The sequence below is a fragment of the Genypterus blacodes genome, unplaced genomic scaffold (genome assembly GCF_046128005.1).
Source record: "Genypterus blacodes isolate CSIRO-AG114 ecotype Tasmania unplaced genomic scaffold, CSIRO-AGI_Gbla_v1 ptg000401l_1, whole genome shotgun sequence".
Lineage (NCBI taxonomy): Eukaryota > Metazoa > Chordata > Actinopteri > Ophidiiformes > Ophidiidae > Genypterus > Genypterus blacodes.
The window spans coordinates 592694-604420 of record NW_027467176.1 but is presented as its reverse complement, the minus strand read 5'-3'; the positions used below and the strand labels follow the sequence as shown (position 1 = coordinate 604420).

Below are 11727 nucleotides of genomic sequence, written 5' to 3'. Positions count from 1 at the left end.
TGTATTGTGCTATCAGTGTCAGATGTGCAGTTCAGAAACCACGAAGGTATTATCGATTATTATCCAAATTTTAAGGCGTTCTGTATGACAGCAACACAGAGCTGACGTCTGCTTCCAGTAACACTGTGTTTCCTGGGTGATAGGGAATGTGTTCCATTATTTTATCATGGTTAAAGCCATACATTTACTTTTTGTCAAGTAAAAGGATTTATGTCAAACCCATAACCAACCAATGAAATACAATACCTTCTTCATTAACAAACACTAGATCATTCAATCAACATAATTCTGTGACATCAAACAAAACCATACACTCCCCCACTGCCATCTACAGCTAGAACTTGTGATATAACATTGTAACATAACAATTGCATTTCATGTTTACACAGTCTCATAAGTATTTGTTTACATAATTATCAGTGTCACAGATCATACTAAAGGTTTATGAATTTCCTCAAACTGCTTACTACTTACTACTAAGTTGTACAATTTTCATATCATGATTCGTGATCATTTTAATGTATCGTTTCTCAAGTCTGCAAGTTCACAAAACAGTGTGTGTGAGAGACAATTATCTGCTCTGATTAACTGGTGAAGGGGGAGGAGGCACTCTCTGGCGTGCGGGGGGCGGAAATCTCCCTGGGTTTGAGGACAGAGACGACAGGTTGCTTCTGAAGCTGTGAGCGAGTGCTGCCAGACACAGAGGAAGAGAGGCAGAGATCTGCACATCTGCACAACAGAGGCTCAAAGAGTGCAAACCTTCTCCAAAGCACAGTGAGTACCAAGCTTTTGCATATACAGGTGGATGGCAATGAGTGTGTGATGCTGACTGATGTTGGGATGGGGTGGGCAAGGGTGTTTTGTTTATTTGCTTTTAAAAGTTACACCTTAAGATCGGAAATAAATAACAATGCAAATGCAATTGGCATTTTCTCTTGATGTTGCATTGATGATGCAATTTCCTTAATTGTATCGCTGGAAAATGTTGTCGATCATTTTATAAGAGAAATTACACATCATCAATCAGTTGTTATACTATTTAAATCTCTTCATAGACATCATATGAACAACACACACAATGCTCACACACCATAGGTTTATCAAAGGAACAATGATTGTGCTTATTTCATCTACTTGTACTGATGATCTTAGTCTGGCAGCGGCTGTTATCTGTTCACAAAAAACATACCTGTGTGGCGTCATTTACTGTCTTTTGTGTGTGTGTGTGTGTGTGTGTGTGTGTGTGTGTGTGTGTGTGTGTGTGTGTGTGCTGCCACAGAGGACCATGGCATTTGCAGGGATGCTGAGTGATGGGGACATCAAGGATGCAGTCCAGGCTTGTCAAGGTGTGTCTGATAACATTACACACACCTTTTCATTCATACAAGCACACATAATATAAGAGAGAATATATCCACATCCGCAGTGGATTTAACCACTAATAAACCAACCCCCACTCCCAGAGGGGGTGTCCATAAGATCTGTTGTACACAGGTGGAACAGGGAGTCTGCAGGTAACCAGGCAGCCATGGGGCAAGGGAGTTACTGCACAGAAACCACATTGTTTATGCTGAGCTTTCACAAAGAGAAGAGCAAATCACACCAGCCATACATCCCTCACATCTGAAGAGAACTTAATTATTTATCTCTGGCAATTATTTTTGCTTGACAAAGCAGACACAGCAACTCCGGTGGAATGAAAATGAAATGTCAGTGCTTATTTACCCTTTGTTTTAGAATATCCCCTTTGGTAGCAAACGAGGGGTGGGGAGGTATTGCGGTTCCTTGCAAATCCCACTTTATGCATGCAGCTTGTCTGGTGTGTCTCTGACATTTTAAGCTACAAGTGGATGTGGACAGTGTAAATTCAAAAACAATAAGAACATAATTAAGGTATTTACAGTTTTTGAAAATTGTATTTTCTCACCATTTCTGCTTTCAGACGCATAATGAATAAGGAGCTTTCAACATTAACCTTTGCATTAGAATGATTGCCACGGTCTAGAGTCGGTGTGTTTCGAGTGTTTCAGTGACATAGTGACATTGCCCTTAAATGGTATTGGGTAGTGGTTTGCTACGGGGTGTATAATTGTAAATGTCAATGGTTGAAGAATAAAAGTCATCTGAGCGAATGAGTAAATGCGACATCTCTATTCAGCCCCTTGTCATTCTTGTTCTCTTGGTATTCAATGATTGACCTCTCACTCCCACATCTGTCTATCTCTCTCCCTACTCACTATCGGTCTCTCTCTCCATGCCCACTTAGCTCCAGGCACGTTCAACTACAAGTCGTTCTTTGCACAAGTGGGACTGACTGGCTCATCTGAGGCTGACCAGCAGAAAGTGTTTTCAGCCCTGGACCAAGACCAGAGTGGCTACATTGAGATGGAGGAGCTCAAGTAAGAACTAACAGCCTATTTGTTTGATTGAAGGGCTTAAGCGTGCATAGAGGCGAGTAGGGATGGTATGTGTGTGATGTAACCTGCTTTCATGGGCTGTCAAACAGGGGCTATTGTATTGAGAACAGCACTGGGCCAAGAAAAGCTTGAGGGGAGGGGAGGGCTGGTAAGTGTTGGAGGTTGGGGATAAGACAGCACTGAAAGACTTTTAATGCGAGAAAATGCCATTACAAAAGATAAATTCCGTTCTATTCTATGTTTTTGTCACTCCATCAGACGGTTCCTTCAGAATTTCTCTCCAGGGGCCAGGGAGCTGACTGTGGCCGAGACCAAGACCCTGATGGCTGCAGGAGATAGAGATAGTGATGGCAAGATTGGTGTGGAAGGTAGGCACATGTAAATCATCAAGGGAAGTTTTCTGCAGAAGAGAAAATAGAGGTAACTGCAGAGAGGAGCTGTTCACTATGTAGTGCTGAAACTGTAGTTCTATACAAAGCACAGTGCTTGCTTTCAAAACTTAACTCACACAGAATGGAGAATGTTGTGCGTAATAGATTGAATCTACTGTTTCTTTTCTCCCCACAGAGTTCCGCGATCTCCTGAAATAAAGAGAAAGCAAACATACCACCAGGGCTGTCTTCTTGTTTTGTTGTCATCAGATTGCTTGTGAAAACCCCAAATTTCGAGATTGTGTGATGCAAATTTCCACAAATCTAAGATATTCTGTACCTGCCTGTTGTTCTCCCTGTTGTTGTGATACATTAATGTGTAAACTATTTGGTGGATGGACAGCCAAAGATGAATATTCATTGTTTGAGTTCAGTCACTCCAATGTTGAGTGTATTAATAAAGATATATCAAATCTGATATTGCTGTGTGCTGATGTTTTCTGTATTGCATGGAATGGACACTGCTTCTTACTTCTATAATGAATTAATATATGTATAGTTAATATTGATTAATTTATCATTCTTAGCGTTATAGAATTTTGTAGTCAAGTTTTTATCAGGCAAGTAGGTGACGACTCACACAATTAATGGCGTGGTAAACATATCACTATATCAGTGGCATGTAACCTTACACAAACTCATGCAGCATATAACAGCAGGTCTAAGTCGTTCTTGTGTTGCATCAAGCGCCAATGTAACAAAATTATATACATAATTACTTTGTATTTTACATACATTTTTAATTGTGTGTGTCTAATTTGTACCCCTGCATACAATCAGCCAGTCACTTTACTGATGAAACTGATTTGTGTAAGTTTGCTTTGTAATTTAGTCACATATTGGAACATTTCATAAATCCTATACACAAAAAAGGGATGGGGCACTATTAGGGCACTGAGTTTGCTTGAAACGTGATCATACTGGATGTGGAGCTCAGATGAACCTTATGGATATATGTGCTGTTACATACACAGATATGTCACTAGATCCCTGAGGTTAATGTCACAGCACAAAATATACAGTATAGTGACAACATATCACTGTTGTTTGGTTTATTGAATGACATCGCTGTGTTAGTTAGTTTGCTATATTATAACTTTGTGAGTTTGTTGACATCACTGTCTTAGTTCGATGACATCACAGGACATGAATTTGACCTTTAACAAACTTTGGCAAATGCTTTTTGTCAGCCCTACCCAAGAAGTGACAAATCTACACTCAGAAGTGCCACTACAGGTACAACAATAAATTATAGTTTCCCCACTATTTTAAGAATATCTTATAACCATGAATAGAATTAATAGAATTAATATATAATATAATAATATAATTGATTAAGGACATAATTCAAATTCTTGGAACATCATTAACTGATGTTATCGTGGCTGCAGACAAATGTACTGCATCAAGCTTTTTGGGACTATTAATTGGGCCGATGTTACTTCCTGTTAATTAAGTCAATTGAATTATTTTTAGTTATTCAAACATGCTTATCAATCAATCTGATGAAATATGTGTTTTGTGTGTTGTAATAGCTTACTAGCCATTGACATCCACAGTGACATACAGTTCACTACAGCTGTGGGCATTGAAAGGAAGATTTAAAGGACCCCACTTAAAAGCAGCATTCATTTCATGGAGAAGTCAGAGGCTATACTACCAGAAACCCTCACACTACTCACAGATACACCCAGAAGCGACATTATCTTTATGTTCAAAATGTGAGAAGAAAATTATTCTGCATGTAGAAGTTTGAGCAAAGTCTTGAAATGCCAACAAGGCTTGCAGAAAAATGAGTTGTGTATCCATGCACGCACACTGAAAAAGACATGTTGACATATGACTAGAGAGAGAGTGAATGATTGGTGCATTTCCTGCTATGGGCAGGGATCCGGTGATATGGGCCCTGAAGCTGTGACACTGTTAGGGAGCTGAGTTTGCTTGAAACACGATGAAACTGGATGTGGAGCTCAGATGAACCTTATGGAAATATATATGCTGTAACATACACAGATATGTCACTAGATCCCTGAAGTTAATGTCACAGCACAAAATATAGATAGACAAGTCCATCATACAGCATCAGCATCTATCATCTGAGACCGTCGGGGTTGTGTTGCATTTCTGATCTCTCATCTCCAAGAATGGAAAGGAGTGTGAATGCCTCTGTTATTTATCTTGAACCCTTAATTAAACTTTGAATATAACATCTTTTGCAATAAAACACGCTAAAGAAAGCAACTATGGATGACCAAAGAAAGAAGAAAGTCGGCATGACAAGGACAGGCACATCGGCCATTAAACACACAAAATAAACCTCTATAAACTAAATCAATAAATGAAATAAAACTATTTCCTACAAGATTAAAAAAACAACAAGCCTGACTTTTGGTCTGTTTTAAATCTTCCACACAGATGTTACAAATTTCACAGTTGTTTTCTGTGTCACAGTGACGGGGTAACTGACTGACTGATAATACTGGTAATTCTCATAACTTTAAAGGTCATTTAAGGAGGTGAATTAAACATTCACACTCATAAGTAAGTGATCAGCAGATAAACTCTCATACATCTCATGTGGCATTCAGCTCTGGTTTTGAGTGACACATACACATTCATCAATCCATTCTATTTCATTTATATTCCTATATTAACCTGTTGAAGTATCAAAATGAAACTTCTCTTTTCCTCTAAATGTGTATAAATCATTTGAGCCTATACACCCAGTAAATTTGAGTGGTGGGTCTGCTCGGGTTTCCACATGTCTAGCTATAGACTTCTGCACACATGGTAGCATCCTCATTTGTTCCGCTAAAAATAGCTCCAGACTAGTAGACACATTTTTTCGAAACCCATGCATCTTGGTATACCTGATACTGAGAGTCAAAGCACTGTAAATGGTGTTGCTCAAGGATATATAAGAGCGATGGCAACGGGCTACTGGCACTCGCACTAGTCCGCTTGGTTTTCACTCCCCTCAACGCAGCTCAAAGGTGAGTGGAAGTGAGCTCCGACAGGCCTCAGTGTCTGCTTGCACCTCACAAAGGGATTCAGTGAAGGAAACTCCAATGGACTACAACTATACAGAGAAACGGAACCGGCATAGGCTAATGGCATGGACCACAGGACGATTCAGTCAGGGCGAAAGGAGCTCAAAAGTGGCCTTTTATTTTTCCAAGAGCATCTTGTCTGGATAATTTTGCGTTATCTTGCATATATCCTAGTAACTGGATGAGATCCGGGGCCAGAGCGGCCACTTGTATTCTATCTCTATGTTTCTGCAACTGCATTGCGCATTTGTGGTAGTGATTCATGTTGCTGTGATTTGGCCTCTCAGTGGGAGCTTCCTCCTCTAGTCCTGTTGCAACATAGGGCGCAAGGATAAAAACAGTCAGGCCTGTGTTGTGATCAGATAACGCGAGGCGAGACATAGCTACAGAGACCATAAAAATATGAGCTGTGATGCTGAGTGCAATGCTTTGCAAATTGAAGGCAATTCGCCTGAACATGTTTTTCTGTTTAAATATGCATCCTCAATATATTTTCTTTAGTTTAAAAGCTGGAACACTTGAAAACATTGATTTCACTGGCAGTTGAGCAATATGCGTAATTTGATGCCTCTGAGCTATGCAAGGCCCTTTTTAACAAGCTGGTTGGGCCATCTGACACTGCTGTGGGCCAGAGGAACTAAAGTAAACACCTCTTTTCAAGATAAACAAATTAAAACCCACAAATCCCTAGAGTGAACCTACTTTAGATTTATTTGGGAATTTATCTGTGCTAAACTGAATTGTGACTCTGACACTGACATTGTCTTTACTTTTCAGAAATCTAGAAAAATGACATTCGCCGGACTCGACGCCGTTGCAGTCAAAGCAGCTCTGGACGGCTGCTCTGGTAAGTTGGATTTCTTTTCGCACACACTTAAATTGTTTTGACATTGACATTTGGTATCATCTTAAAACAATACCAACCAGGATGATGCCTCTGCTCTAGCAGGCATAGAGCATCAGCTAGTCTTCCTGGGGTCCACGATGGAACAAACACAGTTATGTTAAAATAACAACTATGTTAAATCATGCTGTTTACGTACAGAAAATTCAGTAGGAAATAAACAAACAATAAAAAAATGATCCATACACCAATCATCACCTATCATTGCACTCCTTCAATAAGCCAAGGGATACACACATTTCTCAGATCAGAATGCAGAAGGCAACACCCAGGCTTTAGATTTAGATTTGCACATCATTCCCTCTTTTGTCTTGTTTGTCCCCTGTTGTGTTTCCACAGTCTATGATGCACTAACGGTCTTTTCAATGTATGTTACAGCTGCCGATTCCTTCGAGTACAAGAAGTTCTTCGGAGCTTGCGGCCTGTCCGCCAAGTCCGCCGATGAGATCAAGGCTGCTTTCCGCGTCATTGACCAGGACGAGAGTGGCTTCATTGAGGAGGAGGAGCTGAAGTAAGACACAACACTGCACACTGAAAACTCAATGCTGGCCTAGTAAAGCTATATTGCATCATCGTCATCTTGACATTTTGACTTGTTATGGCTTTAAAATTCAAAGATTACAAAAACAGCGACAGGATAATCTAGATGAGCCCAATCAATTCAAACTCAGATGTAAACTCTTTTTTCTTTTCACCACCTGCCAGGCTGTTCCTGCAGAACTTCTCTGCCTCTGCCAGAGCACTCACTGACAAAGAGACCGCTGCTTTCCTTGCTGCTGGTGACAGTGATGGTGATGGCAAGATCGGAATCGATGGTGAGAGTTCACTGAGAAGCAGATTACACTTTACACACATATGTTTGAATTTAACAGAACATTCAACAGAGATAAATCACACCATCATCACAATGCTGCTGCATAATATAGCACCAGCCTTTAGTATAGATGGATATACATTACAGGTTCATTCATTGTCAGACAATTGGATCCAACCACTCAATCTAATCCAGGTTATTGTAAGTATTGCACTATGATGACATGCTCAGTACTAACAGCAGTTTCATTCTATCTACTTTTCAGAGTTTGCTGCCCTTGTTAAGGCATAAATTTCCACTGACCAGATCTACTTCTTTTCATGGAACTGCAAACTCCTTACAAGATTCAGTTTTCATCAGCTGAGAGAATATTTTTTATATCTATATTTTTGAGTTGCCTGCGGACTATTTCTTAACATCGAGCGCATAATTTACCATCATTATATTCAATTGTGTAAATGTTTTAAAACAATGACTTGTGCAAATTGTACAATCCCATCTGCACTTTTGAGGAAGAGTGAAAAACCAATAATAAATACTCTTTTGATGTAAAGTCATCCCCTTCAGGACAGTGATCTGTACTTTGGTGTGGTGTGTGCTGTGGATGAGGCAGGGGCTCCAGCCAAATGAGTGTCCACCAGCCAACATTTATGAATGCTCAGATGGTGTTAGCGAGGTGCTAAGGGATAAGGGCTGAGTGGAACTGCCTGGCACTTGTTTTGGTGATAGCTGGCTATGGGAAGGGGGGGGGGGGGGGGGGGGTCTAGCTGGACTCAGACCAAGAGCTGGCAAACACAACAAAGGGGACGCCCAGAGGCTTTGCTTGAACACTTCCCGGATCCGCAGGGGGGTTTGCGAAAGATAGCTATAACACATAGCAATTAGAGTGACTGTTTTCTTTCCACCAACTGCTGTGTTAGTCAATTAGATGAAGTGCTGTGGCAAGCAGACAGGAGGGCTTTGAACAGCCTGCAATGCATCAGCAAGACCCCTTTAGCAAATCCTGAGCATTGATGGGGATCTTTACCCAACTGAAGGCTTTCCAGATTCCAAATTATCTCATTAGGGATTATTGTTGCTTCTGAGGTGAATCACAGTTGGAAAATATAATTTATTGCCCAGAATTTTAGAAAGCTAATTTGATATGCAACGACGATTACAAATTCAGGGGGAAGTTTAGGTTGCACAAAATAAATAGACCCTGCAGTCTTCGCGGTAATATGTATACCCTTCCTCCTATCAAATGGCACTATAATCCCGCCACCATCAAGTAGTAGTCAAAACAGAAAGCTGTGTTATGACAGCAGCGTCATGATGGCCTCGCCCCTCAGCCGGCAAGATAGTGCTGCCACCTAGAGGCCAGCACCAACATCTCAGCTTTGATTTGCACTGTATGATTCCAAATTTCTCTTGATTGAAGTTTTTAAAAAGAAAGAAAGCAGCCAAACAAGACAGACAGACATTAGTTACTCCTTCAAACATTTAAATCTGGAATAACTTATTATTTTATTATGCCTTTCTCCTTAAGAAAAAACCCTCTCAGCGTCCTTTAACCTCTAAATAAATGGATTTAAATAAGTGGTGCCTCCACTTCTATACACACCCAGGACACTTTATACATTAATATATCTATGGAATACACTGACTCGCTTATTATTACAGAAAGGTTCTACTCATCAACTGGGACTTTTGGACTTTTGGACGATAATACATTTTAAATGAATAACTCAGGAACAATTAAACAGATAATTTGAGCAAACTCGTCGAGTAAACTTGAAGTAAGCCGGTTGAAAAACATTAGTCCAGAGAATATGAAACAGAACCACCAACATCTAACGCATATACATGCTCACTATCCACCCTCTGGTCTATATGGTTGCCAGCAGTACATCGAATTCGTCCTCCTCAGCAGCGCACCAGCCTATTCTTAGCAATAAGTGATATTAAAGACTTTTTCAAACGCACCTTTTAAGCGTCTTCATTTGTGAAACTTAAAATAGCCCCGGTGTCTGGCTACCGGGCGCGTTTTTTCGCCACCCCCTTCTTCACGGTGTCAGTTATCTTATGCCTCAGATTTCGGTGGACCGGGACTATAAAAGGTCACTGGGAGCACCGGGAAGATCACTGCAGCGGATTCGACTCTTGTCTGTGTCATCTATACCCAACAAAGCAAACACATCCGAGGTGAGTTTGAATGGAGGGAAGGCGAAGGAAAGACGGGAGATCCACACGGAGCATCTTAAATGAGAATGTTTTTTTATCTATTTAAAAAAAATGACCTTTGAATGGACCATCCCAAAGAAAGAGATGAGTTTTACTGCTTTTGCTGGTCGAATCGCATCAGTTGCATGGAGCAATGGATTACAGCTCAGACTTCCCAGCATCTACAGAGATGCACTGGGGGAACTCGAATCAATCTCAGCCTCTTCCACCGGGATTTGGACTTGCAACACTAAATGCAGCATACAAAAAGTGGATTTAATAACGAGCTTTTTTTTTGACCGTGTGAAATCTATTTGCTTTCCCTTTGGAGGTATCAACAAAATTTGTAACAGTAGGATAATCGTTGTTAAATTGATACTCACTTCTGCATTGTTAATAATGATCCAATCAAAGGCTGTAAACCTGCTCGTGTTGCTCTTAAACTCATTTCTTCTTTAGCTTATTTCTTCTTGTCTTAAAAGTTTAACAATCTACTCTTTTTAAGCTCAAAATGGCCAAAATTAACTCCATCCTGGCTGACGCTGACATCGCCAAAGCCCTGGAAGGGTGCAAAGGTGACTCCTCCTCAAACAAAAACAATTGCAAATGTTTGTGTTTGTGTGTGTGTTTTTTAAATGAAATCTGCATGGACGCGTTTTTATTGCAGCCGGTGGATCCTTCTGCCACAAGAAGTTTTTCGGCGACTGCGGTATGGCCAAGAAGAGTTCCGCTGACGTCAAGACGGTCTTCAACATCATCGACCAGGACCGGAGCGGCTTCATTGAGGAGGAGGAGCTGAAGTAAGACACTCACATCACACACGAGAAGGCCAAAGGACCGCATTCACTCACACACACACACACACACACACACGAGAAGGCCAAAGGACCGCATTCACACACACACACACACACACACACACACACACACACACACACACACACACACACACACACGAGAAGGCCAAAGGCCATCTTGTAAGTAATATAATTCAATTATTTTCTTTCTTGCTTATGATATAGTAAATAAACAACAATCGACAATAATGCTGTTCTTACTCAGAAACGGTCTGACAGCTGGGCTGGGATTCAAACAAAATCTGCATCTTTTGATGACAACCAACAAACGCACAAACCACGCCTTTAAATATTTAAATGAGCCCCTGTCTCAGCCAATGGGAGCCATGACGTAACCGCGTGCTCTCTCTGTCTCAGGCTGTTCCTGCAGAATTTCAGCGCCGGTGCCCGCGAGCTGACCGCCGCCGAGACCTCAGGCTTCCTGGCTGCCGGTGACTCCGACGGTGATGGCAAGATCGGCGAGGAAGGTACTCGGCTTTCGATGCTCCCTGCCCGGCTGACATGTGCTCGTTTGCCCCCCCCCCGCCCCCCTCCATGTGCAGCATTAACTCGTGTTGTTCTTCTCTCCTCCTGCAGAGTTCGCCACCATGGTTAAGGCATAAAGAGGGACTTGACCAACACCTGCCCCGATGGAACAACAGCATTGCCCACATCGACCTCCCATTTTCATCTGAATATAAATAATTTTTATACATTTGCTTACAAGACCTTTCCTCCTATGCAACACTCTGTCCAAATGAGATGTGATTGTGAATGTAGCTCGGTTGTGTTCATGTCTTAAATGAATTTTGCTTACTGTAAAATCTATGATGCACTTTCCAGGAACGAACGGGAAATAAGAAAAAGAATAAATATTCTTTTGCAATGGTCTTAACCCTCTAGTCCTCATGAGTGGTGATTGTTTTCTCTACTTCTCTAGTCATAAACCATGAGCTTATTCACAAAACCCTCATCTCTCTCACTCTCTCTCTCTCTCTCTCTCTCTCTCTCTCTCTCTCTCTCTCTCTCTCTTTTCTCTCTCTCTTCTCTGCCATACATACACCCTATATCTA

General features: G+C 41.1%; 3 protein-coding genes across 3 annotated transcripts; all 3 read left to right on the top strand.

Moving 5' to 3' along the window:
- The first annotated feature begins 687 nt into the window (after nucleotides 1–687).
- Nucleotides 688–3007, top strand: pvalb5 (parvalbumin 5). The gene is made up of 5 exons (XM_076138779.1): nucleotides 688–774; nucleotides 1280–1346; nucleotides 2267–2399; nucleotides 2676–2785; nucleotides 2985–3007. The coding sequence occupies exons 2-5, from the start codon at nucleotides 1286–1288 to the stop codon at nucleotides 3005–3007; spliced, it is 327 nt and encodes a 108-aa protein (XP_075994894.1). The 5' UTR covers nucleotides 688–774; nucleotides 1280–1285.
- A 2807-nt stretch (nucleotides 3008–5814) lies between these two features.
- On the top strand, nucleotides 5815–8128 carry LOC142989321 (parvalbumin beta-like). Its single transcript, XM_076138799.1, has 5 exons — nucleotides 5815–5841; nucleotides 6676–6745; nucleotides 7181–7313; nucleotides 7508–7617; nucleotides 7882–8128. Exons 2-5 carry the CDS (start codon nucleotides 6688–6690, stop codon nucleotides 7905–7907), a joined length of 327 nt encoding a protein of 108 aa, XP_075994914.1. The 5' UTR covers nucleotides 5815–5841; nucleotides 6676–6687; the 3' UTR covers nucleotides 7908–8128.
- Nucleotides 8129–9748: 1620 nt separating this feature from the next.
- On the top strand, nucleotides 9749–11534 carry LOC142989320 (parvalbumin beta-2-like). Its single transcript, XM_076138798.1, has 5 exons — nucleotides 9749–9800; nucleotides 10324–10393; nucleotides 10486–10618; nucleotides 11033–11142; nucleotides 11252–11534. Exons 2-5 carry the CDS (start codon nucleotides 10330–10332, stop codon nucleotides 11275–11277), a joined length of 333 nt encoding a protein of 110 aa, XP_075994913.1. The 5' UTR covers nucleotides 9749–9800; nucleotides 10324–10329; the 3' UTR covers nucleotides 11278–11534.
- Nucleotides 11535–11727: the final 193 nt, after the last annotated feature.

Coding starts and splice junctions, on each gene's coding strand:
- LOC142989320 (XM_076138798.1), top strand. CDS start 10,330: ATGGCCAAAATTAACTCCATCCTGGCTGACGCTGACATCGCCAAAGCC. Junction 10,394..10,485: donor AGCCCTGGAAGGGTGCAAAG/GTGACTCCTCCT, acceptor TTTTTATTGCAG/CCGGTGGATCCTTCTGCCAC. Junction 11,143..11,251: donor TGGCAAGATCGGCGAGGAAG/GTACTCGGCTTT, acceptor CTCCTCCTGCAG/AGTTCGCCACCATGGTTAAG.
- LOC142989321 (XM_076138799.1), top strand. CDS start 6,688: ATGACATTCGCCGGACTCGACGCCGTTGCAGTCAAAGCAGCTCTGGAC. Junction 7,314..7,507: donor ATTGAGGAGGAGGAGCTGAA/GTAAGACACAAC, acceptor ACCACCTGCCAG/GCTGTTCCTGCAGAACTTCT. Junction 7,618..7,881: donor TGGCAAGATCGGAATCGATG/GTGAGAGTTCAC, acceptor TCTACTTTTCAG/AGTTTGCTGCCCTTGTTAAG.
- pvalb5 (XM_076138779.1), top strand. CDS start 1,286: ATGGCATTTGCAGGGATGCTGAGTGATGGGGACATCAAGGATGCAGTC. Junction 1,347..2,266: donor TGCAGTCCAGGCTTGTCAAG/GTGTGTCTGATA, acceptor ATGCCCACTTAG/CTCCAGGCACGTTCAACTAC. Junction 2,786..2,984: donor TGGCAAGATTGGTGTGGAAG/GTAGGCACATGT, acceptor TTCTCCCCACAG/AGTTCCGCGATCTCCTGAAA.